The 26,300-nt window shown below is 44.2% G+C and overlaps 1 protein-coding gene across 1 annotated transcript in view; it reads right to left on the bottom strand.

Annotated features, from left to right (window-relative positions):
* TRPM8 (transient receptor potential cation channel subfamily M member 8) overlaps positions 1–26,300 on the bottom strand; it is a 128,152-nt gene that overhangs the window by 31,820 nt on the left and 70,032 nt on the right. The window contains exons 11-19 of the mRNA XM_073304777.2: positions 24,845–24,963; positions 23,539–23,829; positions 21,229–21,324; positions 18,717–18,846; positions 15,681–15,826; positions 14,676–14,788; positions 11,757–11,973; positions 4,082–4,173; positions 826–967 (exon numbers count right to left, since the gene is read on the bottom strand). Of these exons, the coding sequence (XP_073160878.1) occupies positions 826–967; positions 4,082–4,173; positions 11,757–11,973; positions 14,676–14,788; positions 15,681–15,826; positions 18,717–18,846; positions 21,229–21,324; positions 23,539–23,829; positions 24,845–24,963 (1,346 nt within the window). The remainder of the gene's footprint in view (positions 1–825; positions 968–4,081; positions 4,174–11,756; positions 11,974–14,675; positions 14,789–15,680; positions 15,827–18,716; positions 18,847–21,228; positions 21,325–23,538; positions 23,830–24,844; positions 24,964–26,300) is intronic.

The following is a 26,300-nucleotide window of genomic DNA, read 5'->3' as shown; positions in this document are numbered from 1 at the left end:
GTGTTCATTTCACCTGCATGTACATTCAATTGCTCTCAGTGCCATTTCTTCATAAGTTCCCCAGGTTCAGTGCAGCCCAGGTATGATCAAAGCCTCTTTTCCTTTCCTGGGAAGTCCAGAATCTTTATGGGGTAGACAGGCCCAGCCTGTGTGCACAATCCAGTACCTTTTTCGGCTCACCGTCCGTACTCTGACTGAGACCTCTCTCCAGAGGCCCCTTCTCTGGAGCTGTTCCTTCAGCGGCATGCCTCTCCTCCTGCCACCACTGAAGTAAGCCAAGCCACGCTCCAGTGTCTCCCACTCCCAGCAGGCTTTGCCAATGATTAGTAGTCAGGGCTCCCCTTCCCCACTCTAAAAGGGAGTGAAGTCAGCAAGACCACTCTCTAGTCCAATTCCTGAAGTAGGCGAAGTCCCAACAGCTGCTAAGTCTAGCTTCTCAGAGGAATTGAGATTTTCCTTCCTCAGCCATACCCTTACTTGTGTTGAGTAAGGAATCTTCATATGAGTAATGAGTTGGGCTGCAAAATCCAGTTCTGAAGCATTTAATATGCCCTGAGGCTGAAAGGTGCTGTGAAACCAAGCTTGTTGTCTTTCCAATGTTAACTGTTCATTCAGAGTGAACCCCCCCACCCCACACAGAAAGCCAATACACAGCCCTGTCCTAGTTATGTCCCTCTTCAATCTCAATTAAACCCTATTCTGAGGATGTACGAGGGGCTTGGGCCTTGTGCTGGCCCTCTGTACAGGGCAGAATTTCACTCTCTAAGAAGAAAAGCTTGTCACATCGTTTATTTAGAATGTTATGAACAATTGCCCATGTCTTACCATCCTCTGAAGCATAATAATTTTTGGTCCTAGATTCCTGCTAACTGTGAAAATGTGGATCAGCCTTAGAGTAAAAATGATGTAGTCCAGGCAAAAAATGACTCGCCCAGAGTACCAGGAGCTTTCATTGGAGGAGTGGAGCCTGGGGAAGAAAAATAAGTGTAGTGAAACACTGGCTAAAGTTATGACAAATATATGTTGAAACAGCCTAGTCCCATAAAGTAGAACCTGATTAATCCATGTGTACTTATTTGCTCACTTTATAGTTTTTGCAAAAGTTGGTGGTCTCTTCTATCCTCTTAGCAAAAATGTAACAGCAGATGCTGTACAGGTCTCATTCCTTTCATTTCTTCCCCCAAAACTATACCACAAACTTTTTACTAGTGTATGACAACAGAGTAGCATCAATAACTGGAACTACAATTGACAAAACAAGTGAACAAGGTATCTTGCAGGATGTATGTATCCGTGCCTGTTTATTTACTTGCCCAGTCATAGAATCCAGTCTGTACACAGGAGTGAAGTTCTATTGTATAGTGTATGTAAATTACAGCTGTCCTCTTAAACCACACTAAAAGGCTAGATTCATTCTATTAAGTGAGATTAGGTGTCAGACAATCCAGAAGAAAAATCACTTCCCGCACAACCCTTTCATGACCAAGGACATCTGAATTCTGCTAGAGAACAGGAGTCTCCATTCCCATTCTATCCTCTTGGCCCCTTTTTTTGAGGCTGTCAAAAGGTACAATTAAGTTGTAATTATGAATCTTTTAACTGACAGGGATATCTGTCCATTAGAAACCAAACTAACAGCACTAAGGGCCCAGTCCAAAGCCCATTGAAGTCAATGGCAATCTTTTCCACTGACTTCAGTGGAAGCTGGCTCAGGCCTCAAGTTGCTTCACACACTGTATGTCACTATCAGCTGATAAACAGCTTTCAGCCACTAATAAGCAGGGGCAAAATCTCAGTGGCAAATCCAGAAAGCTTCATGCCCCATTACCAATCAGCAGAGTCATCCAGTTCATCTCAAATGTTAATTGGGTATCCGGATCTTTAAACAAGGTCAAAGCTGATGAAGCAGCAGTACAGTATGGAACTAGACAAGGCTGCTAAGGCCAGGTCTTGATTTTGCAAAACTAAATCTAAACCAGAGATGGTTCAAACTGAAGGGTGCCTTACTCTGAGCCACCTACCTTTGTGGAGGGGAGTGTGGGAGGTTTGAGCTTTTGCAAAAACTCAAGGAAGTTGGTTCAGAGCCAAGTTCCATTTTACTCCAACTAATGGTTTGAGGATAGAGAATCAGATGGAAAATTCTGGTTCTGTCCCCACAAGAAGCCACAGATCCTAATCAAACAGGCCTCCTTAAAGGAAACCTACAAGACAGTAGCACATAAGCATCAGTCGTGCATCCAGCCAAAGAGCAGAGATCCTCAGGATCACCCATCAGTGCTACTGCAGTCAGGAGAACAGAGGTATTTCCACTGAGCATACTTCAGGCCTCATTGGTCGCAATTCTGACCTCAGCTACACCAGCATCAATCCAGAGTCACTGCACGGATTCAGTAGAGTGACACCAGATTCATTCACACTGTGGTAGCGGAAAAGACAGCAGGCCTCATGAAGGTTCTTAAAGAGAAAGACTGGCACCCAAAGGAAGGCTGGGGAGCTCATCCTCAGAAACATAATGCCAGGTGTGTGGCAGGGGAGGGAGCTGAAGCTGGGGACCTCTGCCCACTTGGCTTTTGATGGATGCACATCAGAGAAGTCTGAAGTAGCAAGGCAACCCTCTCTTACCAGGAGCTACAATAGATACTTGGTGAATCAGGAATAGACACTAGGGCCAGACAAATGGCTTGAGTCAACATCTAAACCCCTCAACTAGCTCTGTGTGATTCTGCTAAACCATACCCTGTATTCCCTATAACTCTGGATCATACTGTGCTGCTGGCCTAGAAGGGCCCTGAAATCCAGGAAAACATCCTCTGAGTCCAGAGAATCCTCTGACTGTAGCAGCACCCAAACCAAACTTCTCTCAAATAAAATTGTTAGTCTCTAAGGTGCTACAAGTATAGAATCATGGAATCACAGAATATCAGGGTTGGATGGGACCTCGGGAGGTCATCTAGTCCAACCCCCTGCTCAAAGCAGGACCGATCCCCAATTAAATCATCCCACCCAGGACTTTGTCAAGCCTGACTGTAAACACTTCTAAGGAAGGAGATTCCACCACCTCCCTAGGTAGTGCATTCCAGTGTTTCACCACCCTCCTAGTGAAAAAGTTTTTCCTAATATCCAACCTAAATCTCCCCCATTGCAACTTGAGACCATTACTCCTTGTTCTGTCATTTGCTACCACTGAGAACAGTATAGAGCCATCCGCTTTGGAACCTCCCTTCAGGTAGTTGAAAGCAGCTATCAAATTCCCCCTCATTCTTCTCTTCCGTAGACTAAACATCCCCAGTTCCCTCAGCCTCTCCTCATAAGTCATGTGTTCCAGTCTCCTAATCATTTTTGTTGTCCTCCGCTGGACTCTTTCCAATTTTTCCACATCCTTCTTGTAGTGTGGGGCCCAAAACTGGACACAGTACTCCAGATGAGGCCTCACCAGTGTCGAATAGAGGGGGACGATCATGTCCCTTGATCTGCTGGCAATGCCCCTACTTATACATCCCAAAATGCCATTGGCCTTCTTGGCAACAAGGGCACACTGTTGACTCATATCCAGCTTCTCGTACACTGTAACCCCTAGGTCCTCTTCTGCAGAACTGCTGCCTAGCCATTTGGTCCCTAGTCTGTAGCGGAGCATGGGATTCTTCCATCCTAAGTGCAGGACTCTGCACTTGTCCTTGTTGAACCTCATCAGATTTCTTTTGGCCCAATCCTCCAATTTGTCTAGGTCCCTCTGTATCCTATCCCTACCCTCCAGAGTATCTACCTCTCCTCCCAGTTTAGTGTCATCTGCAAACTTGCTGAGGGTGCAATCCAAAGTACTCCTTTTCTTTCTCTGGGTTAGTTAATCATTATCTGAGCAGGAGAAAAGTTCCTCAGCACAAGTTCTCCTCAGCCCACAAGATGTTCTGCAGAACCAGTCTTTGTGCCTTGGAACCAAAATCTACAACCTTTTTTGACTTTAGGGAACACAAAGAGTTTGCTACTAAGTTCAAGTGACTTTGTTCATCATCTTCTCACAGCCAGACACACACCGTAACAGTACCTGGCATGGTAACACGCCTTTAAACCGAACACTACTCACCTGAATATAATCCCTGTTATGAAGTAAAAGATTCCAAGCGTATCCATGATGTTCCACAGATCTGAGAAATATTTATTCCCATTCATGTACCACTGGAAAGGGAAAAGAGCAGAAAATCACCACAACAGCACACGTCAGCACTGATTACTCCCATCGTGGGCCTAATTCCACCACCATTACTCACCTTTGGTACCTTAGTCTGCGAGTGCCCTCATGGATTTCACTGAAGCCGCACATGCGGTAAGGCACTATTCACAGTAAGTGTGGTCAAACTCGGCCCTTTACAACCATAGAACTGGCTCTTATTTTTCCATCTCCTTGTTGAAGACATTTATTGGCTGCAGCATAGTTCAAATCACTGACATTTTAGGGAAAACATCATTCTCAATATTGGTGTGTTTCATCGGTCACCTCTATCAGGGAGACACAAGTCAGGGTTTTCTAGCCCTAAAGGTTCATTTGAAAATGCTTTTGCTATGGCAGTCTGAATGCTAGACTAATTTTCTTGAGCTGCAACTGATCACTCATGTGAGTAGCATCATTGGCTTCAGTTGGAATACACAGCTGAGTACAGCCCACCAGTGGAAATAAGGAGTACCCAATCTGGCCTTGAAAGCTAAGCCTGCAAAATGATGGATACACAGGAGGGGTACACAGGTAGGAGGTGTCATTGCCAGTGTATGAAGAAATACACATACTAGCTATGATCAAGCTAGTGCATAAATAGCAACATGGCCATTGCAGCATAGGTGATGGCTGGGGTTACCTAGTACAATCCCAGAGGACCTAGGTATGTAATCCAGCAGCTAGCCTGAGCCACCATCAATAGTGGCCACACTGCTATTGTTAGTGCACTTGCACAACCAGAGCTAGTGTGTATGTCTATCCAAATCGGGAATTACACCTCCCAGCCGCTGTGTAGACAAACCCTAAGGTAGGTTGAACAAATTTGTGGAGTGTTTCATCTGATGGCTGGGTTTGCTATGTCTCATCAGCAAGAACTAAACCTTGGACCTTTTAACCTAAAACCATGCCCCTCTACTGCTTAAACTATAGGATGACAGCCATTAACTGGAGTCAACACAAATCTCCTAGTGAGCCAGCCTCAAGAGAAGAACAGAGTCCCACAGTGTGTTAACATGCAGCCTACGCATTACCTCAGCTGAGACATTAATTGGGATACTTGTGGAACACAGGCAGCAGCTCTATCAGATGGGCCAAAAGAAAGTCCTGCTTTGGACAGTTAAAAGTGATCACCATTATGACTTTGGCCCTAACCTTTGCACTTCAGTTTCTCCCCCCTGTAAGATGGATGTAGTAGAACTTTCCTACCACAGAGGGAGCTGTGAAGTTTAACTAACAGTTGCACAGTGCTTCAAAGATAAGTGGCTCGTGGACCAGCAGCGGTCCATGGACCACAACTGGAGAGCCACTGAGGTAACACAGTATTCTTTGACTGTGTCCCCTCACGTCTTGTCCAGCAAAGACACAGCTCACTGCTGGAATCCCATGGAAAGTAACTGCTAACTCACTATTAAATATTTTTGGATCAAGTGTGTTTTTTTCCTAAAACTCTCCAAATGAACGCTATTTACCTGTATGTATTTTCAACCAACGATGGCTCTGAAACGCAGTCTCAAATTTAACCCTCACCCCCCACCTCTGCATTTCATGGACGGGGTCAGATTCTAACCTCCAGACCAGAGCCTCCATTCAATGCTTTGGGGTCCACATTGGGCCTGAAATGGGGAAGGATTCTGAATCCTGGCCACATCTGACAGAAGTACCGTGTGATCAATCAATAAAGAGATTTCTGCATTTTGACCCATTCTCCTCAAAACAGCTCAACAGCACCCAGCACAACAAATCTTATCCCAAACCTTAGTTCTGATTCCTCTTTGAACTCTACCCTAAGGGTATCACAGATCCAAATATCACCTCCTTCAGTTAATTCTAGACTCCTTTTGTATCAATCAAAAAGGAAATGATATAAAAGTATCAGATCATTTCAAACAGCACACAGAGATCTGGTCCAAATGCATATTCAATCATAATAAAGAATTGTCATGTACTGAGAGTTAATCACAGATTTAACAATCCTTTAAACATGTTTTACAACCAGTCTGTTTAGGACCAAGAATCCTTCTTATGGTACAAGTACTTGGCTGTGTTTATGAAGTGGAATGGTGGCATCTAGTGGCTGGTTGAATTAATTTCAGGGTTGTTTTTTCCTCTAGGTATCCCATTCTGGAGTAATATCTTCCATGTATAGGCTCATTTTTCCCTTTGTAATTAAGTATCATTAGTTCAAATAATTCTGAATCTTTGGAATAGGATCAATTACTGTCAGCCCAGTTGCATCTCAGCCACTGGAGAGCAGTGAATACCTATTCAATCCTCCCTGCATTTGAAAGAAAACCCGTGTACTGGACATTTTCACCTTTTACACCATGACATAGCGTAGCAGAGTGCCCGGTGTATATGACTTGTTACTGATGCTACTCAAATCCATCTAAGGTCGCTGTCATTTTCCATAGTATGGGAAGAATGGTTAATAATGCACCTTGGTAACACAAATGTTCAGATTAGAAGCTGCACTGTTACTGTAGCCAGGTTGGTCCCAGGATACCAGAAAGGCAAGGTGGGTGAGGGAATATCTTTTATTGGACCAGCTTCTGCTGGTGAGAGACAAGGTTTCAAGCTACACAAAGCTAAAGAGTAGCAACTCTATGTTGCTTGAAAGTTTGTCTCTCTCACCAACAGAAGCTGGTCCAATAAAAGATATTCCCTCACCCACCTTATCTCTCTACATTAGAACTTGTCAAATTCAAGATATTTCTATTTCTGCACATGTTCAGCTCATACCTCGCTTTGAACATTGGGTGTTGGGAAAGGCAGACGCTCAAGGGAGAGAGAATGCAGGTCAACCAGACTATCACAGTTATCCTCTCATTAGGGCTTTGTAAATGAAATTAAAAATCCCTTGCTTTTTATGAACCAAAGATGGCCAGAACTGACCTGGATTAAACATTTTATTGTAGCAATTGAAGATCTAGAAGCCAAGTCCAGGGCTAGACTCCCTTTGAGTCACTGGAGCGATACAAGTTTACACCAGCTAAGGATCCAACCCTAGAAATATACTCTCCTCTAGCACTGGTGCCTATTCATATCAGAATGAACTATGAATAGGGAGGAGCACATCGCTTCAAACCAACCAGAACCCTGGCTCAACCCTCAAAGCAAACCCAAATCCAATCACTGAGGTTCAGTGAAGTGTTAACTCTTTACATTATCATTCGCTTCTGCTGTTTCTGGATCCATACATGCCCTACCCTCCAGCGTATCTACCTCTCCTCCCAGCTTAGTGTTATCCAAGAATTTGCTGAGAGTGCAATCCATCCCATCATCCAGATCATTAATGAAGATGCTGAACAAAACCAGCCCCAGGACCAACCCCTGGGGCACTCCGCTTGATACCAGCTGCCAATTAGACATCGAGCCATTTATCACTATCCGTTGAGCCCGATGATATAGCCAGCTTTCTATCCACCTTATAGTCCATTCATCCAATCTGTACTTTTTTAACTTGCTAGCAAGGATACCGTGGGAGACCGTACCAAACGCTTTGCTAAAGTCAAGGTATATCACATCCGCCGCTTTCCCCATCTCCATAGAGCCAGTTATCTCATCATAGAAGGCAAGCAGGTTGGTCAGGCATGACTTGCCCTTGGTGAATCCATATTGACTGTTCCTGATCACCTTCCTCTCCTCCAAGTGTTTCAGAATGGATTCCTTGAGGACCAGCTCCATGATTTTTCTAGGGACTGAGGTGAGGCTGACCCAGTCTGTAGTCCCCCAGATTCTCCTTCTTCTCTTTTTTAAAGATGGGCTCTATATTAGCCTTTTTCCAATTACTGGAACTTCTTCCAATCACCATGAGTTTTCACAGATAATGGCCAATGGCTCTGCAATCACATCAGCCAACGCCCTCAGCACCCTCGGATGTATTGCATACAGCCCCATGGATTTGTGCATGTCCAGCTTTTCTAAATAGTCCTTAACCTGTTCTTTCACCACTGAGGGCTGCTCACCTCCTCCCCATACTGTGCTGCCCAGTGCAGCAGTCTGGGAGCTGACCTTCTCTGTGAAGACCGAGACAAAGCATTGAGTACGTCAGCCTTTTCCACATCCTCTGTCACTAGGTTGCCTCCCCAATTCAGTAAGGATCCCACACTTTCCCTGACCTTCTTCTTGTTGCTAACATACCTGTAGAAACCCTTCCTGTTACCCTTCACATCCCTTGCTAGCTGCAACTCCAATTGTGCTTTGGCCTTCCTGATTACACCGCTGCATGCTTGAGCAATATTTTTATACTTCTCCCTAGTCATCTGTCCAAGTTTCCACTTCTTGTAAGCTTCCTTTTTGTGTTTAAGCTCACCAAAGATTTCTCTGTTAAGCCAAGCTGTTGCCTGCCATATTTGCTATTCTTTCCGCACATCGGGATGGTTTGTTCCTGCATCCTCAATAAGGCTTCTTTAAAATACTGCCAACTCTCCTGGACTCCTTTCCCCCTCATATTAGCCTCTCAGGGGATCCTGCCCATCAGTTCCCTGAGGGAGTCACTCTCTATGCTCAACAGAACCAAGTTAGTTGCTATGAGAATTTCCACTTGGAATTTTATAGGTCACGTTTTCCTTGCCCATACATTTTGTTCAAACCACCACCACCTGTGCCCCCCAAATCTAGTCAGAACTTGGTCCCCCTTTGTTCTGTGCACATGCAATTCCAACCATTACATTGCATTAACACTTTGATAGTTTGTACTAAATACACAGCAGACATCTTCATCATTTCTGTAGACTGACATACAAACGTGGGACCAGAACCTGAAATCGTCTCTCACACAGTTGGCTGCAATAGGCATGTTGCCTGACAAAGGACTGCCAAATCAAAACCTTTCTCACTCAGTGACCTTTCAGAAGTTCAGCACAGATTTCTGCTGTACATTTAAAAAATTGTAAGCACTGTACTTTTTACTATTAAACATCTATATAACCCTCCTTCCAGACCTTAGTGTTATACACTCACCAGTAAGGACAGAGCTGATCAAACGAAGCCCATTCAACTACTGAGCCCAGCAAGCAAACTGCCTCTGATCCCAACAGGTAACTCTATGTCAGACCACTGGGAACTGTGGTGCTTGGATGTGGACATTTAAAACACGGAGCATGACTGGTTATTCATCTGCAGACATCCAGCTCAATCCACCTTTCTAAGATGATTTGACCTTGAATTCAGAACAAAAACTGAGAGTAGCTTGGAGGGGTGGGAATTATCATTTCCTTCTGCTGATAGTGGTGAATATTGCTAATAGCGCCAAGAAGCTCTCCAGGTGCAGGAGTCCCATTGAAGTCAAATACAGTTCCACACATGTAGGTATTGAAGAAGTGGGCCATGAGAAAACAAAGATCAGCATTGAAAGATGAACTGGCACCCATACCGATCCCATCCAGCCACTCCTCAGAGGTGAATCAGGCTCTTAAGTTCTCCTTTTATTTAGCTATGTCAATCGAAAAAAAGCCCCCAGTTTGAGGCTAATTCTGCCCTTAGTCAGAACATTCATTTCTGATGAATGAGAGGATGGCTTTTAATTGGTTTAAAATGATCTATGTGTCTCAAAAGTGAAGATAGGCTGAAGCCAAAGAGTCTGGCTCTAGATCAAAACCTTCCCAAAGATGTGCAGTTTAGGTTTGGCCCATTAGGGTGGTAAGGGCTGGCTATTGGTTGGGGGCACACTCTAGTCAAAAGCTTACTCTGCAGAGCCAACAGAGTTCCCTTGAGTACACTGGTTCAACTCATTTCTCAGCTGCGTGCTTTTAAACAATCTGGATTGTCTTCAGTGGAGCCCAGGCAACACTAATCTCCCTTAGCATCTGAAGTGAAATTGGAGCGTCAGACATGCCCACTTTCCTCGAAAAGCCGGTAAGCATAGCAGCCGGTAGGAACATCACCTGCATTTTTCTTTGATATTTGCCTGCTATGCTCCTAGACAGTCCAAATTAAAGAGAAACCAAGTGTTGGGATTTCTCAAAGAACCTAAGGGAGTTGGACACTTCATTGACTGCCTGGGATTTTCAAACTTTTCTTCTGCAGCCAGGCCACACAATACAACAGTGCACTGCCGGAGTCAGCCTGACTCTGGGTCTCAACATCCATCAACGCAAATAAATGAAATGCCTGGTAAGTGCCTATCCTGCCAACCTTTACTCAAATGTAGAGACCTTGGGCATGTAAACCTCATCAAAATAATCAGGAGTGAGACTATTTGCTTCGTGCCTGCTCATATGAGTAAGAATATGCAGGGTTGGAGCCCTAGATCTGAAGCAGTTCCGGCTGCCCCAACTGCTGGTGGGTGGTACTGTAAGAGGAGGGGAAGAAAGGTTTCCCTTATGGCCAGCTGCTTTTTCAGCTGGGTTTTATGATCATCCAAACCCTTCAGTATTCATTTTCTGAACTGAGAGCTGCTTAACACTCTTAACTCAGCTGCTGCAACTAAAAATGGCTGGAAGGCTATGTCATGCTGCTCAAGTGGTGCCTGGGCCTACACGGGAGGTGTAAGGAGGGGTCCAGAGAGACCAGGAAACCTAATCAATCAGACAAGAATAATATCAAGGTAGCAGACCCTTATAATCTTTCCCCTTCATCCCCTAGATAGTACATCTGTCTTACCAAAGGTACCCTCCTATTTATTTGGTAATGGATATATTTTTTCCTGAAGAAAAAAAGATTAAATAGCAGGGTTATGGCCACTCTGGTCATGGTGATCTTTATGCATGTGATCTTTATGCATGCAGACCTTGTGCTGGCACTTGTCCTCTGGCTGCATGCCTAACACGGTACTCAAGACTGCACTGAACAACTAATACATCACACACAATCTTCTCAATGACAGATTGTAAGTTTCCATGACCTCTGCGCCAGCCACACTCTAATCCCCCAGCATTCTGAAGGACTCCTATTACTAGAGGCATTCTCTCCTCAGAAGAAAGCCATTTCCCCCCACACACAGATAGTCAAACAACTCTGCAAAAAAAATAAATTAGTGTGTTTCATCCAGAGTACCTTGGTAGTGCATAGACATGTTCCCTCTTTGTGGTGTGAGTGCTGGGCCTCCATCAGCCACAGTTCACTCACTCATGAAATGACAAATAACAGTGATAGCTGCATAGGTTTGTCAAAGAATTCTAGAGCATTATGACACATTTGCCATTAAAAAATTAATCTAAATGACCTAGATTGCTTTGACAATTTATACCACATGATTTTGAGAGCTCTCTCTAATGGCAAAATCCTCAAAGATATTTAGGTGCCTCAATCCCATTGAAAGACACCTAAATATCTTTGAGGATCTGGGCCATGGACTAGTACATACAGCACTGGATCAGTGTGTTTCCTTCAACACACACACACAAACACACACACACAGCTTCTACCAGCATTAGCAGGAGTTGTGTGTGTCAGTTGTGAACACAACCACTTCCTTTGGACTCTGAATTACTTTTGCATCACATTTTGCACCTAGCCGTAAGAAGGTCTCCATTTCTTTCTGCATCTAGGAGAAATAAAAAAGTGTCTGCCTGGAAACAGGCCATTTTGGTTTGCAAGCATTGCCTACTTGTCTCACTTCATCACAAAGCAGGATGAAGACCAGAACATAGAGGATGAGCTCCAGCATGGTGGGTTCTTTCTGGAAATCCATGAGCAGCACGTAGGCGAACAGCAGCAGGAAAACAATGTAGAAGATGACGTTCCAGGAGAAGACCACGAATGGGGAGGTGAAGAATGAGGCATAATACAACAAGAGCTTCTTGCTCCTCTCCACAGGCTTTTTCCTAGATAAATAAAGGATGATTTCAAACACACATCCCTCACGCCTTTAAAAAAATCTTCCTTGTGAAATTAAAATAGTGACCCTGCAAACGTGCCTGGTTTTTTAATAGAAAAAATCACTCTGAAGTGCTACCAAATAATTATAGTCTGAGCAGCATCAGTTAAATGTCCTGACTCACGGTACGTTGGCAGGGTGGCCTATCTTGTCCCTGAAGGACCAGATTAGTTCTGTCTCTGGCTCATTCAGCCACTCGACATCTTGTTAGCAATCCCAGCCAAATTAGCATTGATGTGATCACTTGTCAACCAGGAATTTTGCCGAGGCCATGCCTCTCCTTTCATATAGGCCACCAAACTGCGGCCAGATGGGAACAACTTGTGTTCACTCTTTTCAGATTTCAGAGTAACAGCCGTGTTAGTCTGTATTCGCAAAAAGAAAAGGAGTACTTGTGGCACCTTAGAGACTAACCAATTTATTTGAGCATGAGCTTTCGTGAGCTACAGCTCACTTCATCGATTGCATACTGTGGAAACTGCAGAAGACATTATATGCACAGAGACCATGAAACAATACCTCCTCCCACCCCACTCTCCTGCTGGTAATAGCTTATCTAAAGTGTTCATCAAGTTGGGCCATTTCCAGCACAAATCCAGGTTTTCTCACCCTCCGCCCCCGCACACACAAACTCACTCTCCTGCTGGTAATAGCCCATCCAAAGTGACCACTCTCTTTAAAATGTGTATGATAATCAAGGTGGGCCATTTCCAGCACAAATCCAGGTTCTCTCACCCCCTCACCCCCCTCCAAAAACCACACACACAAACTCACTCTCCTGCTGGTAATAGCTCATCCAAAGTGACCAATCTCCCTACAATGTGCATGATAATCAAGGTGGGCCATTTCCAGCACAAATCCAGGTTTTCTCCCCCCCCCCCCACTCCCATACACACACTAACTCACTCTCCTGCTGGGAATAGCTCATCCAAAGTGACCACTCTCCCTACAATGTGCATAATAATCAAGGTGGGCCATTTCCAGCACAAATCCAGGTTTTCTCACCCCCCCACCCCCATACACACACAAACTCACTTGATAATCAAGGTGGGCCATTTCCAGCACAAATCCAGGTTTTCTCACACACACACCCCACTCCCATACACACACAAACTCACTCTCCTGCTGGTAATAGCTCATCCAAAGTGACCACTCTCCCTACAATGTGCATGATAATCAAGGTGGGCCATTTCCAGCATAAATCCAAGTTTAACCAGAACATCGGGGGGGGGGGTAGAAAAAAACAAGGGGAAATAGGCTACCTTGCATAATGACTTAGCCGCTCCCAGTCTCTATTTAAGCCTAAATTAATAGTATCCAATTTGCAAATGAATTCCAATTCAGCAGTTTCTCGCTGGAGTCTGGATTTGAAGTTTTTTTGTTGTAAGATAGCGACCTTCATGTCTGTGATTGCGTGACCAGAGAGATTGAAGTGTTCTCTGACTGGGTTATGAATGTTATAATTCTTGACATCTGATTTGTGTCCATTTATTCTTTTACGTAGAGATTGTCCAGTTTGACCAATGTACATGGCAGAGGGGCATTGCTGGCACATGATGGCATATATCACATTGGTGGCTGTGCAGGTAAATGAGCCTCTAATAGTGTGGCTGATGTTATTAGGCCCTTTGATGGTGTCCCCCGAATAGATATGTGGGCACAGTTGGCAACGGGCTTTGTTGCAAGGATAGGTTCCTGGGTTAGTGGTTCTGTTGTGTGGTATGTGGTTGTTGGTGAGTATTTGCTTCAGGTTGGGGGGCTGTCTGTAGGCAAGGACTGGCCTGTCTCCAACTCCAAAGATTTGTGAGAGTGTTGGGTCATCCTTCAGGATAGGTTGTAGATCCTTAGGGAGAGTGGTCACTTTGGATGAGCTATTCCCAGCAGGAGAGTGAGTTTGTGTGTGTATGGGAGTGGGGGGGGGGTGAGAGAAAACCTGGATTTGTGCTGGAAATGGCCCACCTTGATTATCATACACATTGTAAAGAGAGTGGTCACTTTGGATGGGCTATTACCAGCAGGAGAGTGAGTTTGTGTGTGCGGGGGCGGAGGGTGAGAAAACCTGGATTTGTGCTGGAAATGGCCCAACTTGATGAACACTTTAGATAAGCTATTACCAGCAGGAGAGTGGGGTGGGAGGAGGTATTGTTTCATGGTCTCTGTGCATATAATGTCTTCTGCAGTTTCCACAGTATGCAATCGATGAAGTGAGCTGTAGCTCACGAAAGCTCATGCTCAAATAAATTGGTTAGTCTCTAAGGTGCCACAAGTACTCCTTTTCTTTTTACTCTTTTCAGACTTTGTCAGCCTTGCTATCATGCTCAGATTAACCTCCATAGCAGATGGAATCTATCAGAGTAAAGATGGATTTGCATCTAAGATACTGGAGTGGGACTCAAGAAACATGGGTCCAATTCCCAGTTCTGCCACAAAGTCCCTGCATCACTTTGGGCAAATCATTTCATCTATCCTGTGCTGTGTTTTTTCATCTGTAAAACAGGAACGACACTTCCTGCTTAAAAAGGCTCTTTGGGATACATTCATTGTTTGGGGCACTCAGATACTACAAGGAGGTGAGCCAGACATTAGCACCTAAATAGGTTATATAGACATGCTTCCCTTCTGTTTTTCTACCAATGAGAGTGTTGTTACCTGAAGGAGATGAAACCACAGCCAATTAAAGGGAAAAGGAACAGACACAATATAATCTTCCAGTTCTTAGTGTCCCTCGAGATCTCTCCATACCACTGTTTGGAAAGGAAATTCTATAGCAAAGAGGAGAAAGATTCATCCAGGTTTTACTGAAGCAGGGTAGAGAAAGCAGAACTGTAAAATATGTTTGATGTTTAATGCAGAAAGCCCAACGATGATTTCTACTGAAACATATTAAGTTGTTGGATTTCTGTAGTATTGGAGGCCTTGGGAGCTGCAGAAATATTGAGCTACTCAGGTCAACAGAAAGGAAAGGCTACTGCATAAGCCCACTGCTCCATCTTGTGCTATAGGCTAGCATCTCCAGGATGTTCCAAGAGCTTTCGAGATAGGAGAAGCAGTTAGTTTCATTTAGCTGAGGGAGTCTTAGGTAAGGACACTACTCCACCAGATGCTATGCCCAAGAACACGAACAGAGGGAGGAGAGGCACCGTGAGTAAAAATCTCAGGCAGTCTCCATCAATAGACCCTCTAGGAACCCCAGCTGTAAATTAAAACTTCTCTCTCCTAGCATAACACCTAGGGGTGAATCACCACTCCTCTCCCTGCGTACTCTGCATCATTCAATGCTTACTTTGCACATGCAGGTTTCAAACGCACCCCTCCACGTGGGCCAAGGGCATCAGAGAACCAGTTATACAGCATGTTCCTCTCAGCAGTGCAACCACCACTTTATCTGATCACGCATGGGAGGAAGTAATTCACAATTGCAAAAGGACATCGTTCACGTTGCTGTGGGATCCTTCTCTGAAACTCCCGACTTCCAAACAAATGAGAGCCTCAGCCATTGTATTTCTTTAAGATGGGTTTTTTCAAACAATTCATCTATATAACCTTTAAAAAGGAAGTGAGCACAATATTTACATAGCAAGTGAGCAGCCTTTTCTTTTTCTTTTTGGGGGGGGCATGGAGGGGGAAGAATCACTGCTTTTTAGTTTGTGTTACCTGCACTCCCGGCTGTGCAATGAACTGCTGATCTTTAGCTTCCACAGCAAGTTCCAGGCAATTGCTCCCACCCCAGGCTTCACAGGAATAGGTCAGCAGCTGTTCAGCCAGCTCTTCATCACTGCTATAGCACTCAGAGAACAGCTCTAAAGGAGAGACAGTCCCACAAGGACAGAAGGGAAAAAAGAAAACCTGTGTCAGACACGCACCTCTTCACTCTACCCAGATCCCTGGCCCCATTTCACTCATGCTTGCAGAGATCAAGAGGCTGGAAATCTTGAGACTAAGGTTCATACAGCAACATTGACTCAGCCATTTTGCACATCCTGTATATTTTACAATATAATCGGTGACACGCTAAGCTATACATTTAATAGGAATAGGGGATACTATGTTTGTACAACATGACTGAGCTAATGTAGCTGTAGGAGTCAACCCATTTTTTTTCTGACTGCCATATTTGCTCGTATAATCTTCAATTTGCATTAGTAAAGTTTTTGGCAATTAATGTACAATACAAGAGCTCCTTCCCCATTTTCACAACTGTAGATTAGAATAGTGGACTGTCCAAATTTAATATCTGCATGGAAAAGTGTATGGTGAAACTCAAACTGATTTGATGATTACATATGGATATCAAAACTAGGTTGTGATTCAGGTCTGAGAAGTGGTCCAGTAAAAATGGCACCTTCTTACTTAACACATCTGCTCTGTGTGCGTGTCTAGCTACTGGTTGCAGTGATCGAAGTGAGTCTTTGTAGCATTTGACTCCCATTACCCCTGCAGAACCAACACAGCTAAAAGTGAGCAAGCTGACAAAGTTCCTTCCGTGCTGGCAAACCGAATGCAGACAGCAGAGCTGCAGCAGCAGTGTCACTGAAGGCATAGGTCTTACTTGCTGAAGCTTTACTTCTGGTGATGTGCAAGAAGTGAAGAACCCAATATGACTTGTGAATGCCAGGGGGATTTTGTAGAGATGGCAGTTAGAAAAATACCCACTTTTAACCAGCACATTGGACAGAGCGTTTGAGACTGTACGCAGACACCTCACAACTCCAATCTTCAAAAGGCCTATGAGAGCTCAGCAAGTCAATAGCAGTTTTGCCATTAATTTCAATAGGATCAGGACTGAGCCCCAAATTCTGCTGGCCTTATTTCCATGAATAACCCCATTATTTTCAACAGGGTTACCCAAATGAGGACGGTTGACAGCATTCTGGCCTTAATATTTTTTATTTTTTTTAAAAAATAAGGGCGAGGAGAACTATGGCAAGATTTTTTAATGGTATTTAGGTTCCCAAAGGTGCAAATAGGTGTCCTGTAGAATTTCGAAAAGCACTTAGGCACCTAGCACCCATTGATTTCAAAAGGAGTGTTTGAAAATCGCAGTAGGCAACTAAATCCTTTTAAAAATCTGACCCTATAAAATTAGGCAATTTTTACAAACGCTGCACATGAAATAAAATGTTCTGACAACACCTATTAAGGATTTCAGAATAATTCGTGTGTTACAACCAACTCCTCAAGAGAAAAGTCAAATTCATTTGAGAATTGGGTATGTTCTTTCTGCACAAGCGTGTAGCTTTGATTTCCCTGCTTGTGTGCTGAAAAAAAGTTTCCCCATTTCACTTTATGGGTACGTCTACACTGCAAAAAAAAAAAAAAAAAAAGACCCATGGCACTGAGCCTCGGAGCCCAGTTCAACTGACTTGGGCTCACAGGGCTTGCTCTATGGGGCTAAAAGTAGCAATGCAGATATTCTTCCTTGGGCTCTGAGATTCACCCCCCTGGCTGGGTTTCAGAGCTTGAGTAGGAACTCTACACTGCTATTTTTAGCCCCATAGCATGAACCCGAGTCAGTTGACTCAGGCTCTGAGACTCATTGCGAGGAGGTTGTTTTGTTTTCTTGCAGTGTAGTGTATTGTAGTGTGCCCTCAGTGTCTATCGTTCTTCACTGTCGAATGACCTTTTTTGGGAAGATGATACAGACAAATTACTGGGAAGCTGAAATGCAACTTCAAAATCACCAACCTCTAAGTGCAGAAAGGGACTTGTCCTTTTGTCTTTGCTTAATCTGTAGTGAATCACCATGAGCTGCCCTGTGCCATCTTTCCCTTTAGATCATGAATCAGTGCTCTGCATTGAGTGGCTTTTGAGTTATGGGTATTATACCGATTAATAAAAACAAAATATTAATCCCTGTGCTGCTAGCTACCACACACATTGATTTTGTTTTTCATATATCAATGCCACATTCATTTGGAAATTATTCCGGGAAGGTGTAATTAATAGCATCAGGACTCGTCCAGGTTTCAGATAAAGCCAGAAAATGAACTTTATTAATGACAGAAGAGGTAGCAGGCCATGAATTACCATGTTACCAGGAGGGCTGCCAATCATCCTAGCACCATGAGCTCTATACCACATGGACTGGATACCAGAGGATTTAGAAAGGCATAACAAGAGAGCAGAGCATAAAGGATAAGAATGTCTGGCTAAGAAGTCCAGCTTCAGATAACAGACTGTAGCCCAGCTGACTCATCCTTGCCACAATACTGCTTCTCCTCCTTGGAAGTTGTTTCATCCCTACGTTCTTGGCATGAATTGGACTGATGGGACTGAAGTTAAGGCATGGCACTGGGACTCAGAGCTGGGCTCAGCTCCCAGCCTTGACGTTCATCACACACTTCCTGTAGGTGTCCAGGCAAGTTTTAAAGACACAGGCCTCATTAGCCACCACAGGCTTTTTTTCTTCTTCTTTTTTTTTTTTTTTTTTTTGAGTGTTTTACCTATCCAGGGCCAGGAGCTAGCAAAGAATTTTCTGTCTAACTGTGTTCTCTGCTCCAGTCCACAGACACCCCTTCTTCTCTCCTTCCCCTGGAGGCTCTTGCCAGCCCAGCCACAGGCTGTCCCTACAACATGACATCCCATAAAGCTTCAGTGAAAAATCTCGCAGCTGTGCAGCCGTCATTACAAGCTGCTGATCACCATCTGAACACAGCTCATCTTTCCCAGTCTGTTAACACAGGCGCTTACCTGCTGCTCTCGTCTCGTATTCATTTGCCAGCTCCTCAGACTCCCCAGCAGCATTAATGTCATTCTTCACTTTTGCCAGGCTTTTTAATAGTTTACTGGCCCCAAGTGCTGCCAGAGTGCAGCCCCTGGTCTGCAAAAAGACAGAGAATCAGGAATTACATGGAGTTCTTTGCAAAGCGTGGCCATCACCATTTTTCTCCACTGTTGGCTCAGAGCACTAACAGTTCTTCCATGCAATGAGAGGATGTGTTCCATTGCTTAATGACCCACAGGCTTCTTCCACCACCCCCTTTTACATGACTGCTTTGTCTTTCTTGCCTTGTTTGCTTGTTCTGGAAGTTCATTAAAGGCTGGTGAATAGTGCCACGTTGTCAGCAATAGAAAATGAAGATCCAGATCCACAAAACAAGCATAATCCAACCACTCAATGTAACACCATCACACCAGGCTGTAATTGAACAATTCTAGGCACAAGGTGACTCGTTTTGTCTCTGTGGTTAAAATCACCTTAAAACCCTCTCCAAGGTGTCCGGAATTTAGACACGAGTCAGACGTTTAGAATGCCCTCTACAGTCCTACACTGCAGCTCACTCACCTGGATACCTCCTGATCCCTGCTGAACTTGCCATGGCTTGGCATGGGCACAGGGACCTGTATTAGCAGATTGGGTGCTCAGCTTAAGACACACAAGCCAAAAGGATCAGGAGTGTCCACAAAATTTCAGGTGCCTCCATTTTTGAGTGTCCAGTTATTTAACCAAGAATTAAGGAACCCCTTAACTAGGGAAAATTTTAGCCTTTCAGTCTTTGGGAATGGATCACTTGATGATTAACTGTTCTGTTCATTCCCTCTGGGGCACCTGGCATTGGCCACTGTTGGAAGACAGGATACTGGGCTAGATGGACCTTTGATCTGACCCAGGATGGCTGTTCTTATATTCTTACATTCTTATGTATGTTCTTATGTCTTTCAGGGTATGCCTATGATGCAACAAAAGATGCATGGCCTCCACGCAGCTAACCTGTTTCAACTGACTTAGGTTCGCCAGACTTGGGCCCCAGGGCTAAAAATCGCAGCATAGACATTTGGACTCAGGCAGAAGCCCAAGCCCTGAAATCCCATGATGGGGGTGGATCTCAGAGCCCGGTTCCAGCACAAGCCTCTACACTGCCACTTTAACCCTGCAAGCCTGAGTCTCTAAGACTCAGTGCAGCAAGGTCTTCTATTGCAGTGTAGACGTACCCTCAGTCAAGTCTGCCAACAAAGAGGTTAAGTAGTGCTAACAGGTATAGACAGAGGGTAAGTCTACACTGCAGTCACGGGACGAGGGGCCCGCAGCCCAGTCCACACAGGGAGTGACTTCAGTATGTGTATACGGACCCAAGCTACCTTTAATCTCGATAGCTCAGGCACCACAGCAGTGAAGATGTGGCAACACAGGCTAGTCGCTGGGCCAATTCTGCAGGGTGCCACGGGCCCCGTACAGCCCGCACCACACAGCTTCACCACTTCCGATTAATGCTAGCTCAGGTAGGTCCACATGAGCCACAATTACAAACTACAGGAACAACGGGGAGTCCTTGTGGCACCTTAGAGACTAACAAATGTATTTGGGCATAAGCTTTTGTGGGCTAGAACCCACTTCATCAGATGCATGGAGTGGAAAATACAGAGCAGGTATAAATAAATGAAAAGATGTGTCCTACCAGACACTAGAGATTACCACTGTATTTTCCATAGGCTGCCAGTGTGCTATGAGGTCATCAAATCACTTTCAGTCACTGTCTATTATCAGCCAAGCTCTCAATCGGAGATAAGAGGCCTGAAGCCAATATACAGTTGTGGTTTCCTTAAAAAATATACCTCTCTCTTTTTCATTGGAAGTAGAAACTGTATCAAACCATATGCCTGGATCACATGATCTTCATACTGTGAAGATGTTCATAATTCAAACCTGAGTCCAGCTATGAATTTCACAGCTAGCACCTTTCAAAGGCTGAATCAACCCCTCCCTCAAACTTTAGGTGAAGAGAGTGTCTTGAAATCCATATATGGATCCAGATCCAGATCCAAATTTAGTAGTTCAGGCCCATTTAGTTAGAAGATTGCAGTGGGGGAGGTTTAGATTGGATATTAGGAAAAACTTTTTCACTAAGAGGGTGGTGAAACACTGGAATGCGTTACCTAGGGAGGTGGTAGAATCTCCTTCCTTAGAGGTTTTTAAGGTCAGGCTTGACAAAGCCCTGGCTGGGATGATTTAACTGGGAATTGGTCCTGCTTTGAGCAGGGGGTTGGACTAGATGACCTTCTGGGGTCCCTTCCAACCCTGATATTCTATGATTCTAAGATAGAGAGAGGAAAAATTGTAAAACATTTTAAATCGGTAGCTTATCTATCATGCATTTGAGTTCCAAGGTGGTTACTCTGGGGAGGACAGAGGGCAAATGCTTGCAAAGGCTTAAAGTGCCAAAATAAATACAACAGTGCTGGGGGAGAGGGTGGTATACCCTACCTGTTCCCAAATGACTTTGGATAACTCCTTCTTGTTCTGAAGAACCGACCAGATAAAGAGAGCTTGCAAGGGATGCCTTGTAATAGAAGATTCATCCTGGCAGGAAGTAAAGGCACTATCTGTTCAATGACCTTGGCTTTATTTTTTAAATCAAGTATATGTTAGGTTACTAAACCTCTTAAACTTGGCTCCCTACTTTGTCCTCTCTGCACTGCTGCCCAGCAACGTTAAGGCTGCTTTAAGTTGTGCTGGAGAATGAACTGGCTCTCAGCTGCTCCCAAAATGGAAAACAATGGAAAGGCAGCAGAAAATCATCTTTGTTCCCATGCTGCTCATATGCAGAGCGTGGCTCAGTCAGCCTCGAGGATATACACATGGATTCATAGGTAAATGCCATTTTTACAAGGAGATGAATGATAGGTGGAAACACCTCCATTCTATACATTTTAGTTAAGCCCTTAGTGTTGAACCAGACCTCTTACCATAAACTTGAAAATATTCTGATAATAACACCTTCCATTATTTTATTTCATTTTAATATAGCATGCATCCATTTATGACACTCAAAACGTATAGCCCTCCAATAAAATTATTACTGGACATTAACTGCCATGCACCAAGTGTAACTCAGCAGAAAATGGGGAACAAAGAGTCGGTTGAAGATTTCAAAGCCAACTAGGGGATTTAAATAGACAACCCGTATTAATTTTAATGGGAGTTGTGTGTCTGAATTCCCTAGCTCAGCATTGGGGTTTATACTTTCACAGAGCGTAAGGCCAGAAGGGACCATTAGATCATCTCTCTGTGATTAAGTTTCACCCCATTTCCCCTACATTTAACTCAATAACTCAGGTTTAAAGAAAGAAAATCAGTCCCCAGGAGACTAAGCATCTGGTGTGCCACAGGCAGAGAAGAGGAGGGACCAAGATACCACCAATGTCTCGGGCCCGCAGCAAAGACAGGCAATTGTTTAGGTGAGATATGTCCAGATGATCCCAGCAGGCAATCCACAGAGGAAAGCAAAAACACCCAAAGTCCCTGCCATTAATTCCTTGCCAAGTCCAAGTCTGGTGATCAGTTTGACCCTCAGCATGTGGGCAAGACCCACCAGCCAAGCATCTGAGGGTATGTCTACACTGCAAAAAAAAAACCCTAACCCATGACAGTGAGTCTCAGAACCTGTGTCAACTGACTTGGGCTTGCAGTAGAGAGCTAAAAATAGCAGTGTAGACATTCCCGCTTGGGCTGGAGCCCGGACTCAGACCCGGTGATGAGAGTGGGAACGTGGGCATGAGCCTCACAAGCCCAAGTCAGTTGACCTACGCTCTGAGATTCGCTGCCACAGTGTGGTGAAGAGGGTTTGCAGTGTAGACATACCTTGAAAAAGAGAATTCTCTATACCACCCCACCTGGCGTTTGTATCCAGCTGCAGCCAATCCCTGTTGCTTTCAGAGTAAGGTGACCAAAACCCAGCTGGCCAAATGTGCATCAGAGAAAAAAATTCCTTCCTGATCCATGCAGGTGGCCGGCTAAAGCCCTGAAGCATGAGATTTGACTATAGTCATTGTCTTAATGCAGAGCAGCAGGGCAATGGAGAGGTTCTTGTTCTCTCCATGGCTCAGGAAGGAAGATAATGTACAGGGAATCAGATTCACAAATTCTAATGCCAGAAGGGGACCATCCAGTCCAATTATCCTTCATGCACAGGCCTTAGAAATTTGGAAGTTCCAGTTCTGTAATTCAGATGTGGATTAAAGGCCTGATCCTACCCTATTGAAAGCAATGAAGAGTTTGGTGGTACATAGCAATAGAAGTAGGAGTAGGCAGACCCAAAAGTAGCATGGGACCCAAGGGGCTAGAAAGATGCTCTTGAAGTATTGAGTTAAGTTGTCTGGACAAGCTGGTCTCTTGTGAAATGTCATGTTTTCTAACTTTTTCTTCCCAGTAACATAAAAAACAATTTCCGTTTCCTTCACTGAGCCATTTTCAATTGAAAGTTCTATCATCCACAATGATATGGATTGGGGTTCTTTATAGGCCTTAATTAGAACATATTTTCAAACTGCTCTGAGATAATCACAATATGGAACCATGACCCTCACACAAAAGACTCACTTATTCTTCTAGCACTTGAGCAATGCAAAGATCCACGCCGTAGATTAACATGTGAAATGCATCAGTAGGTTAAAGGCCATTGTACCCCGCACAATTTGTAGCACTTCTTAAACAACTGAAATGCAAATTCATTACTGCTATAATGGCAATAGGGAAGACAATTCTTTTCCTAATAAGGAACACATGGTCACTTACCACCAGCCGTATTTCTGTCTCATCCTTGCCGTTCTTATCCTCTTTTTTAAAGCCTCTTCGGAAGTCCTCAACCATCTTCCACACAAATGTGAGGAGTGCATCATTGTAGGAGTTCTTAGCAATCTGCAGGTTCTTAAACACCAGGCTGCTAAAGTTGTTGGAAAAGAGCTCTGTAAGGACCTCCTTGCTGAGAAACTTCCTCAGGTTTAAGCCATTCTCCAGAAAGAGGCGAACAAATTTGGGCCGGTCCTTGATAAGAGCTATAAACATGACATCCTGAAGGTCTGCAGACTACGGAGAAAATGAGGGAAAGCCCAGGTTTATCATAAGGCCAGCTGTGGATGGCTGAGCAGAGTTCATTGTCCCCTACCCATCTGCTGTTGCTCACATGTTTTGTTACAGATAAATATTGGTCATATTTTGCCTTTGCTCTACATTTCCTTCAGAATCCAGCCATAGCTGTAGTTTGGGAAGTGAGTGAAATAAGCATACTTAGCTATTCCATGTAGAGGCTTCAGCAAGAATTTCCAGATTAAAATGTGTTAACATTGTAAAAACGAACACACGTTGCCACCCCCAGCAAGGTTCTACTTTAAGCATCACTCCCACCCCATAAACACTGGCAAGGCAGAGCAGAACAAGGCTTCTTATTCCACAGTCTTAACGATGTTTCAGATTAACAGTTGACTAACAACCACGTGTAAGCTCTGGATATTTTTCTTCTTTCTTATACATGCATTGAAGCCCATGAAAGCTGTGGGACTGACACACGCTGAATATAAAGCGTGGTATTTGGCCACAGAATAGGTTTTGACAACACTGCCAGCGGCAGAGCTACCCTCTGCACTCTGCCCCCAAAACGCCCAAATCTGACTCTAGAGGGCCCACTTCTAGAAAAGGTGGTTCACTCTCTGGATTCTTTCAAGCCTTGACCTCTACCCACAGAGCAAAAAATAACATTACTCATCAGCTAACATAACCACCACCATTGTGGCTGACAAGGAACTGGAGTGTGACCATCAGTTTCCAAGCCATCGAGTAACCTACCGGAAGTAATGGTAAATTTCAAAGCCAGGTAAGCTGTGACTTTGCAGTGCCACCATAGCACTTGCTTTGCCATGTTAGAATACCTGATAGGTTAGTGTGTTTTAAGCCCATACCTTCTGCTCACATCAGAATGAGCTGGAATTGAATTGTTATTTACAAATATCAGAATAGCGGTGTCTACATAAATGGTGCATGTAAGAATTTCACTCCTGGTCTCCCCCAACCCCACTAGTTGTGCCAAGGTGCAATATTTGACTACCTCCCAGCGTCGGTCATTAGTGAAGATCTCATCGCTGGCCAGGTCCAATTGGTTCCACTCCAGCAGCAGCTTCAGCTGCCCATTCCAGTTATCTTTGTCCTGTTCATTGGTACTGAAAGCTGGAGGAGGAAGAGGCAGCTAAGTAAGGACTAGAAATTGGAGAGCGCCTTGGCTTATATTCTACCATCCCCAACTCTCTCCCCATCCCAGCCACAAAAGAAGCCTCCATTGTCTTTTTGTAATGCTCGCTTATAGCTTTAACAGGGCTTCAGAGGTTGTGCACATTTTAAAACACACGTACCTATGTGGGATGTATGGACTGAACTGCACTTAAAATAAACACAGATTGCATTACCTGAAGGCAGATTGTCTATGTAACTCCCCAGAGGGAGCCTGTGACCCTAAGAGCATCCCAATGCCAGAGGCTCACTAATATCAGGTAGTGAGTTTCAGAGGGCCTGACCAGTTCAGTGTGCCCCAATTCACTTATGTCAATCTGTATCTAATAAGTGTCATGTAAAATAGCATTGGAAAACCAATGATACACACTGACCATTAATATTCTTGTGTTGTCTATGTAGGGTAAATTCTCAAAGGACTGAACAAATGTCAAGGAAATATGGGACTAAATGTGTTTGAACCAGAAAAGTCTGGTGAGTGGGCAAACTGGGGTTTTTTTCCAGACAAAGGAAAGGATTGCACCTCTATCCAGGTGCAATCACAGACAACTGGTAATCACAGTCAAGTGGCCATTCACTGGCATATCAGCACATGCAGGACATATCAATCTGCATTACAGAAAGCATCAGCAGGGAAGAAACCAGCACAGAACCTTCTCCATTGACTCCATGGCACCTTTCCTCACTGCGGGGGCACTGGACTTTGAGAAGGGCACATTTCAAAAGTTCAATTGACTATGGAAGAGAGGGGCAAAGAACCCCAAGTTATCTTACATCTAATACATAAAAGGAACCAAGCACCTTGCAGGAGATCCTGACTATGGGGGTGGTCAGATCATCTTGATGATAGGAAGCGAGGTAAGAATCTTACCTGGAAGCAAGGCTGTTGTTTTGTTAAGTCTTAGTCACTAGAAAATATTTTTCATTTTTAATCATTTCTGACTTTAGCGCTTATACTTGACCTCACTTAAAATTCCCCTTTTTTGATTAAATAAACTTGTTTTGTTGTTATTTTAAATCAACCCAGGACTATGTTTGACCTGAAGTGACAATTAGCTCCAAGTAAAGCAACAAGCTGCTGTGCTTTTGTCTCTTGAGAGCAGCAATGGACCTCAGTACTCCGAGTGTTTTAGGAGAGGGAACATTTCAGGGCAGATGGTTTTGGGGAAATTCGGGGCCAGGAGTGTATTGGGGGTCACAAAGTTGTAACCGGGGCTAGTGGAGACCAGGGAGGGGCCGTTGTAGGCAGGCTGCTGGGATCAGTACTGAACCAGGGC

This window comes from Lepidochelys kempii, chromosome 11 (genome assembly GCF_965140285.1).
Source record: "Lepidochelys kempii isolate rLepKem1 chromosome 11, rLepKem1.hap1, whole genome shotgun sequence".
Lineage (NCBI taxonomy): Eukaryota > Metazoa > Chordata > Testudines > Cheloniidae > Lepidochelys > Lepidochelys kempii.
The sequence above is the reverse complement of the archived record's forward strand: the minus strand, read 5'-3'. Positions and strand labels throughout refer to the sequence as shown.